The sequence below is a fragment of the Leuciscus leuciscus genome (assembly GCF_965113295.1).
Source record: "Leuciscus leuciscus genome assembly, chromosome: 9".
In the NCBI taxonomy this organism is placed as follows: domain Eukaryota; kingdom Metazoa; phylum Chordata; class Actinopteri; order Cypriniformes; family Leuciscidae; genus Leuciscus; species Leuciscus leuciscus.
Genome location: NC_138733.1, coordinates 4,812,053 through 4,830,510, shown reverse-complemented (window position 1 = coordinate 4,830,510; position 18,458 = coordinate 4,812,053). Strand labels below are relative to the sequence as shown.

General features: G+C 38.9%; 1 protein-coding gene across 5 annotated transcripts in view; it reads right to left on the bottom strand.

Annotated features, from left to right (window-relative positions):
* atg16l1 (ATG16 autophagy related 16-like 1) overlaps positions 1-18,446 on the bottom strand; it is a 24,968-nt gene extending 6,522 nt beyond the window's left edge. The window contains exons 1-15 of one of the 5 annotated variants that reach the window (XM_082180038.1): positions 18,262-18,446; positions 17,128-17,239; positions 16,843-16,936; positions 14,158-14,263; positions 13,663-13,736; positions 12,631-12,882; positions 11,119-11,184; positions 10,487-10,573; positions 10,126-10,200; positions 9,092-9,136; positions 7,473-7,575; positions 6,782-6,887; positions 6,200-6,270; positions 3,748-3,819; positions 1,984-2,104 (exon numbers count right to left, since the gene is read on the bottom strand). In XM_082180038.1, the coding sequence (XP_082036164.1) occupies positions 1,984-2,104; positions 3,748-3,819; positions 6,200-6,270; positions 6,782-6,887; positions 7,473-7,575; positions 9,092-9,136; positions 10,126-10,200; positions 10,487-10,573; positions 11,119-11,184; positions 12,631-12,882; positions 13,663-13,736; positions 14,158-14,263; positions 16,843-16,936; positions 17,128-17,233 (1,378 nt within the window). In that variant the 5' untranslated portion in view covers positions 17,234-17,239; positions 18,262-18,446. Of the gene's footprint in view, positions 1-1,983; positions 2,105-3,747; positions 3,820-6,199; positions 6,271-6,781; positions 6,888-7,472; positions 7,576-9,091; positions 9,137-10,125; positions 10,201-10,486; positions 10,574-11,118; positions 11,185-12,630; positions 12,883-13,662; positions 13,737-14,157; positions 14,264-16,842; positions 17,061-17,106; positions 17,240-18,261 lie in introns of those variants that run through there. The other 4 variants (XM_082180039.1, XM_082180040.1, XM_082180041.1 and 1 more) reach the window with 4 other exon arrangements.
* Positions 18,447-18,458: the final 12 nt, after the last annotated feature.

The following is an 18,458-nucleotide window of genomic DNA, read 5'->3' as shown; positions in this document are numbered from 1 at the left end:
CTATGGAAGCTTGTTTCCGCCGAAGAATGAAATACATTTTTTTTTTTTTGTCTTATAACTCGTAGACTGAAAAACTTGCCAAAAAAACAACTTATTTTATACGAATTTATTTCTTAGAATCACACATTTATTTCTAAGTATTCACAATTTATTTCTTAATACTCAGAAATAAAGCCAGGATTCTGAGAAATAAAGAAATAAATTGTGAATACTTAGAAATAAATGTGCGATTCTAAGAAATATTTGCGATACTAAGAAATAAAGACGTGATGCTCAGAAATAAAGCCAGGATAGAAATAGTGACTTTATTCCGCAGAATCGCGACAATTTCTTACAATCACGACTATTTCTCAGAATTGCGACTGTTTCTGAGCATCACGTCTTTATTTCTTAGTATCGCAAATATTTCTTAGAATCGCAACTTTGATTATTGCGCGTTTCTCAGAATCGGGTTAGAATCGCAACTTTAATTCTGAGTAGACATCATTTCTCAGAATCGCAACTTTATTTCTCAGAATCGCATCTTTATTTCTGTGCATCGTGAATATTTCTCAGAATTGTGACTTTCTTACTGAGTATTGTGATTTATTTCGCAGAATCGCGACTTTCTCAGAATCTCAAATATTTCGGAGTATTGCGACTTTCTCAGAATCGTGAATTTATTTCTGAGTACTGCGACTTACAAGTGCGACTATATTTTGCAGAATCGCGACTATCACAATGGCGACTTTATTTCAGAATTGTGACTCAGAATTGCAACTTTATTTCTGATTGTTATATTTGAGTATTGCTACTTTATTTCTCAGAATCGCAAATTTAATTCTAAGTAGACTTAATTTCTCAGAATCGCATCTTTCTTTATTTCTGTGCATCGCGAATACTTCTCAGAATTGTGACTTTCTTCCTTAGTATTGTGATTTATTTCTATGCATCGCGAATACTTCTCAGAATTGTGACTTTCTTCCTTAGTATTGTGATTTATTTCTATGCATCGCGACTTTCTCAGAACCTCAACTTTATTTCTCAGAATCTCAAATATTTCTGATTAATAGAATAATATTGTGACTTTCTCAGAATCGTGAATTTATTTCTATGTACTGCGACTTACTCACAAGCGCGACTATATTTTGCAGAATCGCGACTATCACAATGGCGACTTTATTTCAGAATTGTGACTTTCTCAGAATTGCAACTTTATTTCTGATTATTGCTATATTTGAGTATTGCTACTTTATTTCTCAGAATCACAACTATTTCTCAGTAGCGTGACTATTTCTCAGAATCACAACTATTTCTCAGTAGCGTGACTATTTCTCAGAATCACAACTATTTCTCAGTAGCGTGACTATTTCTCAGAATCACAACTATTTTTCACGATCGCGACTTTATTTCTCAGAATTGCGACTTTATTTCTGAGTATTGCGACTTTATTCCGCAGAATCGTGACAATTTCTTACAATCATGACTATATTTCTCAGAATTGCAACTTTATTTCTGAGTATTGCGACTTTATTCCGCAGAATCGTGACAATTTCTTACAATCACGACTATATTTCTCAGAATTGCAACTTTATTTCAGATTATTGCTACTTTATTTCTCAGAATTTCTCAATTTTAATTTTTTCATTCCCTGGTGAAAACAAAGCTTCCATACAAATCCCATATTCTTCAGAGAAAAAAATTATTCAGATTTGTTCAATAAACCATCAGCTACCATAAAATGTACACTTTTACAACTAGCCACTTTTCACATTAGTTTAGACTAATGAATTAGTATTAAATATACATTTATTTTATTTTATCAATTAAATTAATATTAAATATGAATTACATTATAATTTAGTTTGTCACCCAGAAGAGGACAAACAACATTCTCTAAAGGTTAACCAAAAGAGCAAAAATGTCATTTTCAAGCCCCATTTTGCATCATATTCATGCATAGTGGAAAATTAAGAAAACGTATAACAACTAAGAGTCTCTTACAGACTTTGCTGCGTAAATCCCAGAGCTTGAGCGTTCGATCGTAGCTGCCGGAGACGATTCGAGTGTTGTCGAGGAGAAACCGAGCAGATAAGACCTTCCCGCTGTGACCTGTGAGTGTGTGCTTTGGGACAAGACCATAACAATCAATTCAACAGGCATGCAGACAATAGTTTCTAGTAGTAAGTGAGATTGAATTGAGGTCTCAGTATGATTTGTGAGATCAGCTGACCAGCCTCCTTTAGTCCTGCCCTCATGTGTGTGTGTCGTGTTGCTGTGGGATGTTGCTGTCAGAGTCTCACTCGATTCTCTAAAAACACTCTCATTCAGCAGAAACATCCATAATATCAGCCGCCACATCAAACCAGTGATGCACAACTCGAGCATGCTGGGAAATGAACAGGGCTGGCTGAGAGGGACGAAGGGACTGGAAGGAGATCTGGACTTCAGACCTTTTACATCACATCATTGACCTTTGATCCATCAAATAAACCTTAGTGATCTTTAAACATTGATGTTTTATTATAGATTTAGAAGGAGTTACACCGCACTCACGATCATCAAGGTGCCAGACAAACAAGACTAAAGATCTAAAAAAATAAACTGTCTGCACACTTGAATCCTTTAAGCAAATTTAATCACCAAGCTTTCGGTCAAACGACCATCCTCAGGGCATCTTTATAGATTTAGAAAAAAGAAAGCATAACTTGCATGGATATAATGATGTCTGGACTAGAAATATTGAGATCTTTAACCTTTATTTCAATATGATTACATTTGTTAAAGAATTTGTAAGGATATTGCGTAGTTGTGCTTGGAGTCGATTGTTTTATTTGTTATGACGCAATAAAACATGACAAATTTTGCAGGAATCATTTTTGTCATTCAAAGAAATTATGAACAAAAGAGAATCAACGAAATATTAATAACTGATTATGTTGCAGTCAATGTATGCTTTTTCCTGTGAGCTTTTGTTTTTCTATGCTTTTTTTTTTGCACAGTAAAACAAAACCTGTAGCTTGCCAAATAATTTTGCCAGATAAATACCGTAACCAAGTTTAGTGTTTTTTCTTCCCTCATATTTAAAAAATATATTCCTCATATTTTGATGGTTTATTTGAACTTGTAGGGTCATTAAAAACAAATATCCTCTCTGGATATCACTTTTGGCCACTATATATAAAATGTTTGATAATTTTGTATGCATTAAAAAAAATTAAAAAAGACTAATACCATCAATAATTAAATGCATGAACAAAATGAACAAGAACAATAAGAGAATCACAGAATCTAAGAGGTTTTATTGTCAACGTAAAATATAAACATTTACAGCTAAAAGCGTGTGTGGGCTAAAGTCCTTGTGTGTATGTGGTTAACATGCCACCAAACCTGAAGAGAGAGTGTGAGTGTGTGTGTGTGTGAGTGTGTTACTTGTACAACTATCTTTGTGAGGACCAGTTTGAGTGTTAGACCATTGGAGTGAGGACAAAGAGAGTAAAGTGAGGACATTTCGGCCGGTCCTCACTCTCTGAGAGCCTTTAAAGGCCCGTTTGAGGGTCAACACTTGGTTTTAGGGATAAGGTTATAATGAGGTTAAGGGTCGGTTTAGGGTCAGGGGTCGGGTTAGGCACTTAGTTGTGATGTGTAAGGTTAGGGTAAGCGGATAGAGATTGCATTGTGTCAATGAATGTCCCCATAAAGATAGATGTACAAGAGTGTGTGTGTGTGTGTGTGTGTCTGTGTGTGTGTGTCCAGTGAAATCCTCACCCGCAGTCTGAAGTCATCAACAGTCCAGATTCTGCTGGCGAAGTCGTTAGAAGCGGCCAGTAAATACGTTCCCTGCAAAACACAAGCACAAAGCGATCAGTGAAACACACCATCATGCATCATGTTATATGGGTAGACTAATGATTTTCTTTCTGAAATTAAGATCTTATGGATGTAATTGCATTTTTTGTGGTTTTTAGTCCATTAGCTCTGAGGTCATCCTTATATAACTAGATAAAAGAATCATGTGCATTTAAATGGATTCGTACACAAACTTCGTAAGTCACTGTGGATAAAAGAGTCTGCTAAATTAATAAATGTAAATGTTTTCTTCAATTAAATGCTCACTAGAATAACAATGCGCCACTAGCCTAAATCATAAACAACGGCTGTTGAGTTTTAAGTGGATCAAATTATGGGAGTCCATCGAGTTATGATATCTGAATAAAAAATTACGAAGTCAAAGAAAATGTAAATGAAACATGCATGCATGAATCGTTGAATCACAATAAGATCAATAACATGCATTTACAAAATAGATGGGGTGGATTTTCACTTCATGCTGACTAACAATATTGTAACAACAATGGAAAATCATTTGTCAAATCATTTCATGAGGCTTTATGGATTCATTTAATTTTTTATACAAATTATGTATTTCCCATTTTATTTGTCTGGAATCTGTTTTTATGGTGAGTGTTATTTTAGTATCACTGAGATACTATTATCGTTTTTATTTTTATCTTTCAAAATTTAATTTTAGTTATTAAGTTGTGCGTTTTTGACATATTTACCATTTTTTTGTTTAATAAAGTACAAAACGTTTTTTTTTTTATTGTATGAGTAACTTATATTTGAATACTCAAAAAGCATGTCTAATCAATTACATTAATAATTTAATCAATATTCAAATGAAAATATAAAAATTCATTTACAACGGAACATAATTTATCATTATTTTAACTTATCAAATAGATACATTTAACTTCATAATTTTTATTATAAAAACTTTTTTTTCCAAGTTTTTGAAAAGCTTAGGATTTTTTGTGTGTGTATTAATGATTAAAGTTTTTCTCAAATGAAATGGTGAAATGCTGGACACCAGTCCATATCATGAAATATTTAATTCATATTAGAGGGCTGCTTTTGATAGATTCATCCAAAACATTTCAAATTCTGTGACAATATCCATTACATTTCTACGATTCTGTCCATGTTATTGGCAATGCGGAAATCATTGGGCTAAGAATATGTTGCATGTCAGATATTTTTTTATTTTATTAGTAACTGTATACTCAATTAAAGATGCAATGTAAATGGTAATGTATACATAATAAAAGCCTGTTCATGCGCAAGGAAGATAACGTTTTTAAACTCGTTAACAATACGGCATGATATCATTGGAATCACTTTCAGAATGTTTTTTTCCAGCCGATGAAAGATAAAAACAGCCAATCAAAAGAGCACGAGCATTTAAGACGACAAAACTATAGCGTACGCTTATAATAAACAGAACATATCATCCTCTGGTGTGGGTGCTAATATAGTTAAAGGAGTAGTTCATTTCAGAATTAAAATGTCCTGATAGTTGACTCTCCCCCTCGTCATCCAAGATGTTCATGTCTTTCTTTCTTCAGTGGAAAAGAAATGATGGTTTTTGAGGAAAACACTCCAGGATGTTTCTCCATATAGTGACTTCAATGGGGTCCAACGGGTCGAAGGTCCAGATGTGAGTTTCAGTGCAGCTTCAAAGTCTCGACACGATCCAGCCGAGGAAGAAGAGTCTTATCTAGACAAACCGTATAAACATTTATAGACTTTTTAACCACAAATGCTCGTCTTCCACTAGCTGTGATCCGCCACACATTACGTAATCACGTTGGAAGGTCAAGCGTGACATAGGCGTAAGAACCGACCCAGTGTTTACAAAGCGAACGTGCAATGACTGAGTCAAACACCATTTACAAAAAATAAATAAATGGTAAAACAATATATTTATTTATTTATTTATTTTGAGTTTTTTTGCACTACTCTACATTCTCCGCCTACCTCAGGTCACCGCCTGACCTTTCCAACGTGATTACGTAATGCGTGAAGTCGTGGACGTGCAAGACGAGCATTTGTGGTTAAAAAGTATATAAATGTTGTTATTTTTATATAAAATGTCCGCTGGTTTGTCTAGATGAAACTCTTCTTCCTCGGCTGGATCGTGTCGAGACTCAAGCTGCACTGAAACTCACATCTGGACCTTCGACCCGTTGGACCCCATTGAAGTCACTATATGGAGAAACATCCTGGAGTGTTTTCCTCAAAAACCTTCATTTCTTTTCCACTGAAGACAGACAGACATGAACATCTTGGATGACGAGGGGGAGAGTAAACTATCAGGAAAGTTTAATTCTGAAATGAATGAATCCTTTAATGTTTCTGGTGTGAACGGGCCTTAACTCACCGCACTATCAAACTCTATACTGGTGATTCCAGCATTACTGCCCGTCAGCGCACCTTTGGCTTCACATCGCCCTGTTGAAACAAACACACAAAAGCTTTCAAAACCCCACACACACACACACACACACAACTGAACATCCACATGCATCTTTGTTTCAGGAGGAAGCAGAAATTCTGCAGTTGCTTCACTAAACCTTGTGAAACTGAACTGGTGTAATGCATAATTCTCCCAGTTTCCTCTTTGAAACGACTGAAGGTCTCAGCTTGAAAACTTGAGATCATAAGCCCGTCAAACGCTCTCCTTGAGTCCGGCCCTCCTGCGTGTCGAGTTTCTGTCGGACGCTGCTGTCAAACGTCTTATAATTCTCGACTCTAAGACTTTAAATGCAGCAGAAACGTCCATAATATCAGCCGCCACCTTTGACCAGCGATGCACAACTAGAGCATGCTGGGAAGGGTATTAAGAGTGGCGAATGGGAGGGACAAAGGGACTGGAAGGAGGCAAGGCTTCGGACCTTTTACATCTCATCACTGACCTTTGAACTCTAGTAAAACTGTTAATGATAACGCATGTGTTCAGTACCGGATACGACCTCCCAGAGCTTCACCCTGCGATCCATTCCTCCCGTGGCGAGCAGACGGGAACCGGGACTAAACCTCACGGCGTTCACTTCCCCATCATGGGCGTCCTACACACAAACACATTCAATTCATATGTATTTGTACAGCGCTTTTCACAATACACATCATTTCAAAGCAGCTTTACAGAAAACGCATGAGTCCATATTACAATTTAGAGTCTGTAACTGTCTAATTTCATATATATATATATATATATATATATATATATCAAAGTAGAAAAGCAAATACACATGGTTTTCTTGTTTGTTTTGAAAGGTCTCAGCTTGAAAACTTGAGATCATGCACCAGTTTAACGTCCTCTTCCCGTCCTTCCCTCCTGAACGTTGTGTTTCTGTTGGACGCTGCCGTCGACGTCTCACTTGGTTCTCTAAAGGACTCGTATTCAGCAAGAACGTCCATAATATCTATCAGCCGCCACCTCAAACCAGCGACGCACAACTAGAGCATGCTGGGAAAATTAAGAGGGGCTGCTGGGAGGGTCAGGACTGGAAGGAGACCTGGATATCAGACCTTTTACAAATCGCATCATTGACCTTTGAACCTCTGTGGAAGTTTTTTTTCTTAACTTTCATTTAATATTTGGTATTTTTTAGCAATTTCATTCACATTTTGTTAGGAAAAGAGTGACTTACGAAGATGTGCAGCGCAGTGGAGGGAACTCGAACATCAGCGCACGCCGACTGCGCCTCTGCAGCTTCAGGAGACGAGCTGAACGAGTTCACGGAGCGACGTCTTCTATGGGGAAGAAAGAGTGTGTGTGTGTGTCACACAGGGCTGGACTCAACTCCTAACCTTCTCACAAAACATGCCATCGTCATGTCAAGTCAAGTCACATTTATTTATACAGCGCTTTTTACAATACTGATTGTTTCAAAGCAGCTTTACAGAGATAACAGGAGAATAATGCAACAAAGTTTGTTTCTAGAAGAAAATAGTTATTAATTTAGGTAATTTATATATATATAGCCGCTCTGGAGTAAACCGTGACGTCATCGTCCAGCTCAGTTCAGTTCTTGTATAATAGTGTCAATACAGGCAAATCAATAATATTGTTGAATATTAAATTAAATGTTAAATTTAATGTCCCCAACTAAGCAAGTCAAAAGCCAATGGCAACAAAGATGGAAAAAGGTGGAAAAGGCGCCAGTGGTAAGGAACCAAACCTCCATCATAAAGACGCTCGTTCAGGGACTGAAGCGTTTATAATCACATGACTGAATGATTTTCAGCATGACAACATTTGAGGTCAGATGTAAAACATCGTCTCTTTGATGCACAAACAAAACTCTGATGCACAGACGACACTTGAAAGCCAATCTCAAACCTGCGTGCAGCTAAATTTGGGTGGGTGACAATAATAAAAAATAAAAAAAGGTTAATACGCACAAAATATGCTTATCTATCTATATGTAAAATATAAATGATCAATAATGATTTTAAATAATGTTTTAAAAAAAAGATAACTTTTGAGAACTCATTTTCAACTCAAAAAAAACATTTTAACTACGTGACAAATATGTTTGTCTGCAATTGTCTGAAATTTTATGTGATTTGATCAATGAAAAGAGTAAAGCCCAAAACAATTACAACATTAAATTGCAATTTACATTATGTACAATTTTTGTCTTTAGTCTTTTATCACAATATCACGTTTAATTGTACATTTTTCCAGTAGTCGTATGGCAATGAAAGCTCAATAGAGCAAAGAAATGTTTAATGTTTTAATAGGTAAATTTTTTTTTTTTTAAATCAGCTCATACAACTGATGCAAGTTGTGATTTAATATACAATTATTCACACACACTAATATATATAGTGTGTGTTTGAGAATAATAGTATGAGGTGATTTTTTTTTTCTGTTGAGCTTCCAAACCATTGCTGGAAAAATGCACAATTAAACCTGCTATTATTTGATCATTCCTGAGGTCATTTACTCAATGAATCCAATCAATTCTCTCAACATCTAAAATTAAACAAATGTCTACCAGCTTGTGGTTTAAACCTGAAAATCACCCACCCAGCCAAACCTCACTCACACACACACACACAACACACTACACTACACACAGAGCAAACAAGAGTATATCTCAAGTATATCCAAAAGGAGAGATTACACGCGTAAAACCCCCCACAGCAGTTACCCACAATCCAGTTCACAGGAATACATTTCCTTTAGCATGCTTCTGGGTTTACGAGAGAATCACTCTCATACACACACACACACACACACACACACCACACTGTGCATCACCTGGAGTCAGACGGGACGAAACCAGGTTGGACAGAATCAGACAAGCTGCAGACACAGAGAGAGTGTAGAATGAGACACACACTCACTCACACACTCACACACACACACTCACACAGAGAATAGGGATGAAACAGTTACTGGTTTGATGACAAACCATGATAAAATTCCCTACAGTTAGTATTGATATTTTAATAATCGTGATTTGAAAAACGTACGGTAAATACTATCCCGGATTAAGCAGGTTAACAGCACTCGCACGCAGCGCAGCTCTTAAAGGGACAGCAGCATAATAAACCTGATGCGTTAATGCATTAATGACCTTAATATTCAATTAAACAGAAGACAAAGAGAAAACACTCCCTGCTCTTGCCTGAATAACTTCTGTTGCTTTAAGAATTGCTCTGTATTTAATTATTGCTATGCAGGGTTATTTTACATTTGATTATTCAGTTCCTGTACCTGAATACACTGTTAGACCCACTGTTTATTAAATTGGGATCTTACTTTTGTTCTGTTGTGTCTATCTGTGCTGATGCTTGTAGTTTGTTGATTTGTTTTTATTTTATCACTGAATGTTCACTTGCCTTTAATCATTTTTAAACTTATGCACACAGAAAAGTGTTCAGTGCTGGTAACTTTATCTGTTGTTTGTTGGGTTTCGATGTAAAACTTGGTGAAATGATTTTAGTGTGTGTGTGTGTATCAGTACTTTTTGAACATTTCCAGCACATTATAACAATACAATGATAATATTGATAACCGGGATCATTTTCATCGTGATATAACATTTTCGTACTGTTTCATCTCTAAATGACACACACACACACACACAAACAGACACACACACTCTCTTATTCTCACAAACACATGTCCAGGAAATATTTTAGTTTCGCAATGTGGTTTTATTCCATGACAAGTCTTGCTTTAGAGTTTGGGCTTGAATATGACCTGGAGATGTTCTAGTAAGATTCACCATGAGTAAAGAATGAAGAAGAGAAGAAAGAAATATCAAAACACAAAGACTAAAAACATACCCAAAGATATTAGTGATGGAATCCAGCAGTCCGCCAGGAGGAGGAGGAGGAGGAGGAGGCTGAGACACTCGTTTACTGGAGGAAACACACACACACAGTTTTAGCTAGTATATTCTGTGGACAGCAGATGTGTGTGTGTGTGTGTGTGTGTGTGTGAGAGAGAGAGAGAGAGAAAGTGTGTGTAAGCGAATGACTGAGTGTGAGTGTGTGTATGTGAGTGAGTGAGTGAGCGAGTGAGTGTGTGTGTGTGTGTGTGTATGTGAGTGAGTGAGTGAGTGTGTGTGTGAGTGAGTGTGTGTGTGAGTGTGCGTGAGTATGTGAGTGAGTGAGTGAGTGAGTGAGTGAGTGAGTGAGTATTTACCTGGGTGTGCGACTGGGCTGTCTGTTTGGTGACGTTTCACCCGTTGCCTTCCCAGCATCCTCTGTGAGAACTTCGATGTCATCATCTCTAGACCAATCAGACACCAGCATCCAATGAGATTTCAATGATTTAATAGGATTCCCAACAACAACATTTTATTTGAAAATATGATAACAGGATAATACGCTGAATTTTATATGGTTAAAAACAATATGCCCTCATAAAATATAAACTCTGCACCCTTAAAAAAGGGGGGAAATATTGTCCTTTAATGGAAAAGGTAATAAAAATGTAAACTTGCTTCATTGGCAACAAAGTAAAATAAATGTAAGTTCTAAAATTATAAAACAGAAATAGTAAAAAAACTATGGAAATATTCAAATAAAAGCTAACTCAAATTAATAAATACTATTATAGCATATAAATAATACTAAAATAACACTGTACTTGATATGAATGTATAATTTTATAAAAAGTGTGTTCACAAAGACTGCTCTCACTACAGAAATGTCCATTACTGGATATCACAGATTTATAAATGCCTGATAGTTGCAGGTTTCCTCCTGACAGAGCCTGAATCAAACCAAACGTTCTCGTCTCACTAGAAGACGAGCTTATAGAAACACACTTACTGGTCTATGGGCAGAGGTTCCTTCGCTGCGTCCGCCAGTTCCTTCTGAAGCTTGGCCTGTCTGCGCCTGCGACGACATCGATGTGTTACACACACTGAGCAAACACACACTTAAACTCTACAGAAGCTCCCAGTCCGTTTCAAACAGCCAATCAGGTGGAGGAGAATCATAATGAGCTTGTCACAGGAAACGAGCCGATTATTCAGAAACTGACGGGCGGCGCCCAGTCGCAGCTTCTCATTGTGTTTAAACGACCCTTAACGACTGATCAGTTAATCAGTGAGACTGAGAATGAGCTTCAGATCACACACATATGGGCCGTTAACGACTCCGGGCCAACATCAACTCCCCCCAGCTTTAGGATTTGAAGGAAAGGCTTGAAGAAAACAAAGGGTGTGTTTTATAACAGGCACAAAATAGTCCAACATCAAGATTTTTAAAGTTAAAGTGCCTCTATTATGGTATTTTAAAGGCTGCTAATTTGCTAATTTCTCCTAAAATAGGATTATACGCATCCAAGTTAAAAACACTTTAATTTTCTCCAAATATTCATTGCAGCACAGTGTCTGAAACGCTTCGTTCAAAGATTCAGTCTCTCTAAACCCCGCCTCTCTGAGAGCTGCTCTGCTCTGATTGGTCAGATGGCCCAGTCTGTTGTGATTGGCCGGAAAACCAAACACTCATTAGCATATCTGAATCTTAGCTCTTTCTCAGCACTTATATGAACAAAAGTTCATTTACATCTCATAATAATGCACACATAATTATGTCATGCTCTTGGTGCACTGAGCTGATGATGATATTTGCATTTGTAGTGGAGAAAGCGTGTGTTCTTCATTTCAGGAGAATGAAATCTCATTAATGCCTGTGTTTCCCCTATTATACTATTTTAAAGGCTCCTAGTTTTGTTTTAGACTCTCATACAGTATAAAACACTTAAATTTTCTCATAATAGCCACTTCAGCATCAGCTCTTTTCTCTCAGTGTCTGAAACGCTTCGTTTGAAGATTCAGTCTCTCTAAGCCCCGCCTCTCTGAGAGCTGCTCTGCTCTGATTGGTCAGAAAGCAAACGCTCATGATCATATCTGAATCTCAGCTCTTGACACACAGTGATACGAACAGTGACGATGGCGTGGGTTTTACCGTATCAATCTGCAGAAAACAGCGTCTTCTCCACATGAACAACACGAACCAAACTCTTCCAGTCTCAGAGAAACTACAGTGTTTGAGGGCGGAGCTAAGAGACGCTGTTCAGCCAATCAAGACCACAGGCTGGCATTATGCTAATTAGTTTCAAACCTACATATCTTCAACAGGAAGTGAGACTGAATTACTGACGACTCGTTTCAGTTCAGAATCACTTCTTTCTTTTAGGAGACAAAAACTCCATTAATCTGATCCTTTGAAACTTTGCATATCTTTCACATTCACGAACAGCTCTATTACACACTACATGAAAGATGATCTCTGAAATGAGCCACTTTAAAACTTCAGTATAATAGTGTTTCTGACCTGGTGTCCTTCTCGTTCTCAGCGTTGAGTCTGTTGGCCTCCTGGGCTTTCTCCGCCATCCAGCGTGTCACCAGCTCCTGATTGTCCTCCGTGGTTTTCCGTAGTTTCTCCTCCAGAGCGCTGAACGTGATCTGCAGGGCATCGTACTCGTCTCGCAGCGTCTGATTGGCTCGTTCCAAATCAGCCAGAGAGTTTCGGAGTTCACGACACTCCCCTTCCAGATGCGAGATCTGCTGCTGATACTCCAACATCCTGGAAAAACACACGGAAATATATCATATAAAAAAAAAATATACTAATATATATATATATATATATATATAGCAAATCTCAGCAGTGAGATTGTTTATATAATCTCAAAATGTGATTGTAATGGAGATCTGAGACATTTTCACGAAGGATTCGACACGTGAATCCATAACTCGTCTTGTAAAACTTTACTTTTTCGGTAACACTTTATTTTACAGTGTCTTTGTTACATTTGTTAGATGTAGTTACCATAGTAATAACAGTAAATTATGCATAATTACATGCCCTCAACCAAACCCTAATCCTACCCTAACCCTATAGTAAGTACATGTAGTTCATTAATATTACTCAGTACTTAAATATATAATTACACTGTAACAATGACACCTTAAAATAAAGTGTAACCCATTTTTCTTTATTTTGTTACATTATAATTAGTGCTGGGCAACGATTAATCGCATCCAAAATAAAAGTCTTTGTTTACATAATATATGTGTGCATAATTATTTTGTATATATAAATAACACATTTCTTAAATATATACATGCATGTGTGTATTTATATATGCAAAATAATAATTATACACAGTACACACACATATATTATGTAAACAAAAACTTTTATTTTGATTGCGATTAATCGTTGCCCAGCACTAATTATAAGAATCAATATTAACATCATGATTTTGTGTAAAGCAACTTTAAAAACAATGTGTATTATGAAAATAAATTTGACTTGACTTGAGATATAAAACATTATCCTGCTGAAACATGATAAACTCACTTGGCTTCATTACTCTGGATCTCTTTGTCTTTCTGCTGAATCTGGTTGTTTAGTTCAATCACGTTCTGAGCCAACTGCAAACACACACACACACGAAAATATATGTTATTGCCATGCTAAAATAAAATAAACACAAAAATACAATGATTTGAAGCATTTTCATTTATACACCTATAATAAACAGCAACATTTACTAAAACAATTACATATATGAATAATATCCATTCAAATCACTGAATCTGAGTTTTTAACTGATTTAATGAAAGGGAAGGTTAGATCACATAAACTTATAGCAGAAAGCTCTAGACATGCTACAACAAAATCTTGCTCAAACACTCTCGTACTAATGAGTCACAAGTCAAGGATTGTAAAGCTAGTCTAATGACTTGGAAGAGTGGAGCTGCTGAATATGTAGATGTGGTCGTTGGCATGTAAATGTCAGTGTAAGTGCTGTCGTAACGGCAGAGGTTTAGCAGAAAACATCCCATCATTCACCTCTCCTCGCTTCTTGTGCAGCTCCGTCAGCTCCTCCTGATGTCTGATCCTCATCTGAGCCATTTCCTGCTGCAGAGAGTCACTGCGGCCGCCGTCAACGCCCGGGCTACACACACACACACACACACACACACACGTTTGTTTCACTTTATTACTGAGGACATTGCATAGACTTCCATTGACTTTATATCAGGTTACTGATGTTTTAGATGGCCTAAACCAATCCATCACAGAAACACTAGATTCAAATAAGAACACACACACACACGCTCGCACACACGCTCGCACACACGCTCGCACACACGCTCGCTCACACACACCGCACGCACGCTCAAACACACACACGCATGCACGCTCACACGCACGCACGCACGCTCACACGCTCACACACACGCACGCTCGCTCACACACACGCACGCACGCACGCTCGCTCACACGCACGCTCGCACACACGCTCACACACACGCTCGCTCACACGCACGCTCACACACACACGCTCGCTCACACGCACGCTCACACGCACGCTCGCTCACACGCACGCTCGCACGCACGCACGCACGCTCACACACACGCTCGCTCACACGCACGCTCGCACACACGCACGCTCGCTCACACGCACGCACGCACGCTCACACGCACGCTCACACGCACGCTCGCACACACACACACACACGCACGCTCACACGCACGCTCACACACACGCTCACACACACGCACGCACGCTCGCTCACATGCACGCTCGCACACACGCACGCTCACACGCACGCTCACACGCACGCTCACACGCACGCTCACACACACGCTCACACACACGCTCGCTCACACGCACGCTCGCACACACGCACGCTCACACACGCACGCACGCTCGCTCACACGCACGCTCGCACACACGCACGCTCGCACACGCACACTCACACACGCTCACTCACTCACTCACTCACTCACTCACTCACTCACTCACTCACTCACTCACTCACTCACTCACTCACTCACTCACTCACTCACTCACTCACTCACACACTCACTCACACACTCACTCACACACTCACACACTCACTCACTCACACACTCACTCACACACTCACTCACTCACACACTCACTCACTCACTCACTCACACACTCACTCACACACTCACTCACACACTCACACACTCACTCACACACTCACTCACACACTCACTCACGCACACACTCACTCACACACTCACTCACTCACTCACTCACTCACTCACACACTCACACACTCACTCACACACTCACACACACACTCACACTCACTCACACTCACTCACACTCACTCACACTCACTCACACTCACTCACACTCACTCACACACTCACTCACACACTCACACACACACTCACACACACACACTCACACACACACTCACACACACACACTCACACACTCACTCACTCGCTCGCTCACACGCACGCACGCACACACGCACGCTCGCACACGCACACTCACACACGCTCACTCACTCACTCACTCACTCACTCACTCACTCACTCACTCACTCACTCACTCACTCACTCAGACACTCACTCACACACTCACTCACACACTCACTCACTCACACACTCACTCTCACACACTCACACACTCGCTCGCTCACACGCACGCACGCACACACGCACGCTCGCACACGCACACTCACACACGCTCACTCACTCACTCACTCACTCACTCACTCACTCACTCACTCACTCACTCACTCACTCACTCACTCACTCACTCACTCACACACTCACTCACACACTCACACACTCACACACTCACTCACACACTCACTCACTCACACACTCACTCACACACTCACTCACTCACTCACTCACACTCACACACACACTCACTCACACTCACTCACACTCACTCACACTCACTCACACTCACTCACACTCACACTCACACTCACTCACACTCACTCACACTCACTCACACACTCACTCACACACTCACACACTCACACACACACTCACACACACACTCACACACACACTCACACACACACACTCACACACTCACTCACACACTCACTCACACACTCACTCACACACTCACTCACACACTCACTCACACACTCACTCACACACACACTCACTCACTCACACACTCACTCTCACACACTCACACACTCACTCACTCACACTCACTCACACTCACACACACACTCACTCACACTCACACTCACTCACACTCACTCACACTCACTCACACTCACTCACACTCACTCACACTTTTCTCATCATTCCTGATGTCTAACACACACTCACAGCGTTCGGCTGATCTCGTGTGTGTCAGAGCAGAAACTAAAGCTGATGTTCTCAGTGTGTTTCTCTGTCGTGTTCATATGTAAATTACGTGAGCTTATTTCGTCCATTAGATCGAAAGATCTAAAAAATAGACCCTCCACTCGAAGAAATCAGGACAGAAGTGGGTGAAAGTGGACAAAAGAGACGGATTAAAACACCAGGTGTGAACGGGAATGTGTCTCTCTCGTCTACATGTGATCCGATCAACCAAACGCATCTTAACACCAGCTGTGAACACGGCCACACTGATATCTTCATTTCTGTGTCAACTACTACTTCTTATTGATAATTGTTTCCTCTCCATGTAATGTTCTTCTCGCTACACACATTATTAATTCTCCTTAATGTTAGCACAGATGTAATAAATACCTGAGGTCGTGTCTGTTCTGATGCTCATACTTGTCGGTCTGGAGACGTTCAGAAAAAACAACCTGAAGATCAGACCTCTCCAACAACCGGTTATCTGGAGACACACACAGATTGTGTGACATTTAGCAGGAAAATAACAGAAAAAACAAGAGGGGACATTCATGTGCATTTGACTGGCTCATGGATTGTTTGATATAATATTAATATACACACACACACTGACACACATACATATATATAACTAGAAAGAAAGAAAGAAAGAACGAAAGAGTGAGTCTGTCTTACACTGGTGTATGATCTCCTCAAAGGCCTGACGCTGAACTCTGTCTCTCTGCTTCAGCTGCTCCACAACATGACGTTTCCACAAACACCCGACTCCACGTCCAGCCATCTCCTCCTACACACACACACACACACACACACACGAGTGTTTCTTAATTCAGGGCACGTTCAGCCCACAGGGAAAAGAGGAAGATCTCTCCTCAACTCAGGAGGAAGTAGCTCAAAATCAAACAAAGGAAAATGAAATATTTGTGTTCATATTTTGATCTGAAATTACACACAGATTACAGATAATCACTCTAAACCAGGGGTTCTCAATCTTTTAGATGCCACAGACTCCCAAATATGACCATCCTCATGCGAAGGATAGTGTTTTTCAGTTTAATTTTTTAGTTTTATCAATATTTTGAATTAGCTTTTATATATTTTTGTTTTTATGTTAATTTTAGTTAACATTTTTTGTCATTTTGTTTTGTGCTTTTTTCCATTTTATTAGTTTTTGGTTTTTAATATCTCTATTTAGGCTTAATTCATTTTCATTTCAGTTTTAGTTTATTTATTTTCAATCAATAATTTCAGATTTTTGTTTAAATAAAAACTTATTTGTTTATTTACAGTTAATATATATATATATATATATAAACTTTCATTAAAATTATTATTATTATTTCAAGAGCAGAGTTATTTGATCACGCGTGATTGATATGAGTCGTTGGATCAGATATTTATGACAATAAGTAATAATCAATCACACAGGGTTAATATGAATCAGATGATGAGATCTGCCATGTCATTCCAGCAGCAGGATATGAGGCTGAATCACGTGTGCTGAAATAATGTAAGACATTTGACTCATAAAACAGGATAAATGGAAAATATAAACAATATTACGAGAGGAAAAAACTGACAGATCTTTGACAGATCTGCTATCTATTGAACTGATGATTTGTCACAGCGCCTTCCGAGAACACACTACATAACCCACAGAATGTGTAATCTGATTATGAATGGCGTCATTATTAATGAATAATCAGTAGTTGTTGTGTTGTTCAGTTATTTTAATGAGCTATATCAGATCTGCAGGAGCTAATCGCTGCACTTGACTTTCACTTTTAATAAACAGCAGGTTTACTTTACCTCACAGCATCTAAACGTGTCCTCGCTAGTTTAGATGGATTCTTCTTAATGATAAAAAATAATTAATCCGTCTAATAAGAGCCGAACCGTGACATTTGAGGTTTATTCGGACAGGTTTCACGCTAACCCACTCCAGACTGAAGGATCACGGACGCCATTTTGGCTCAACTGTCGTATGTTTCCTGCTGCGCCGTCGC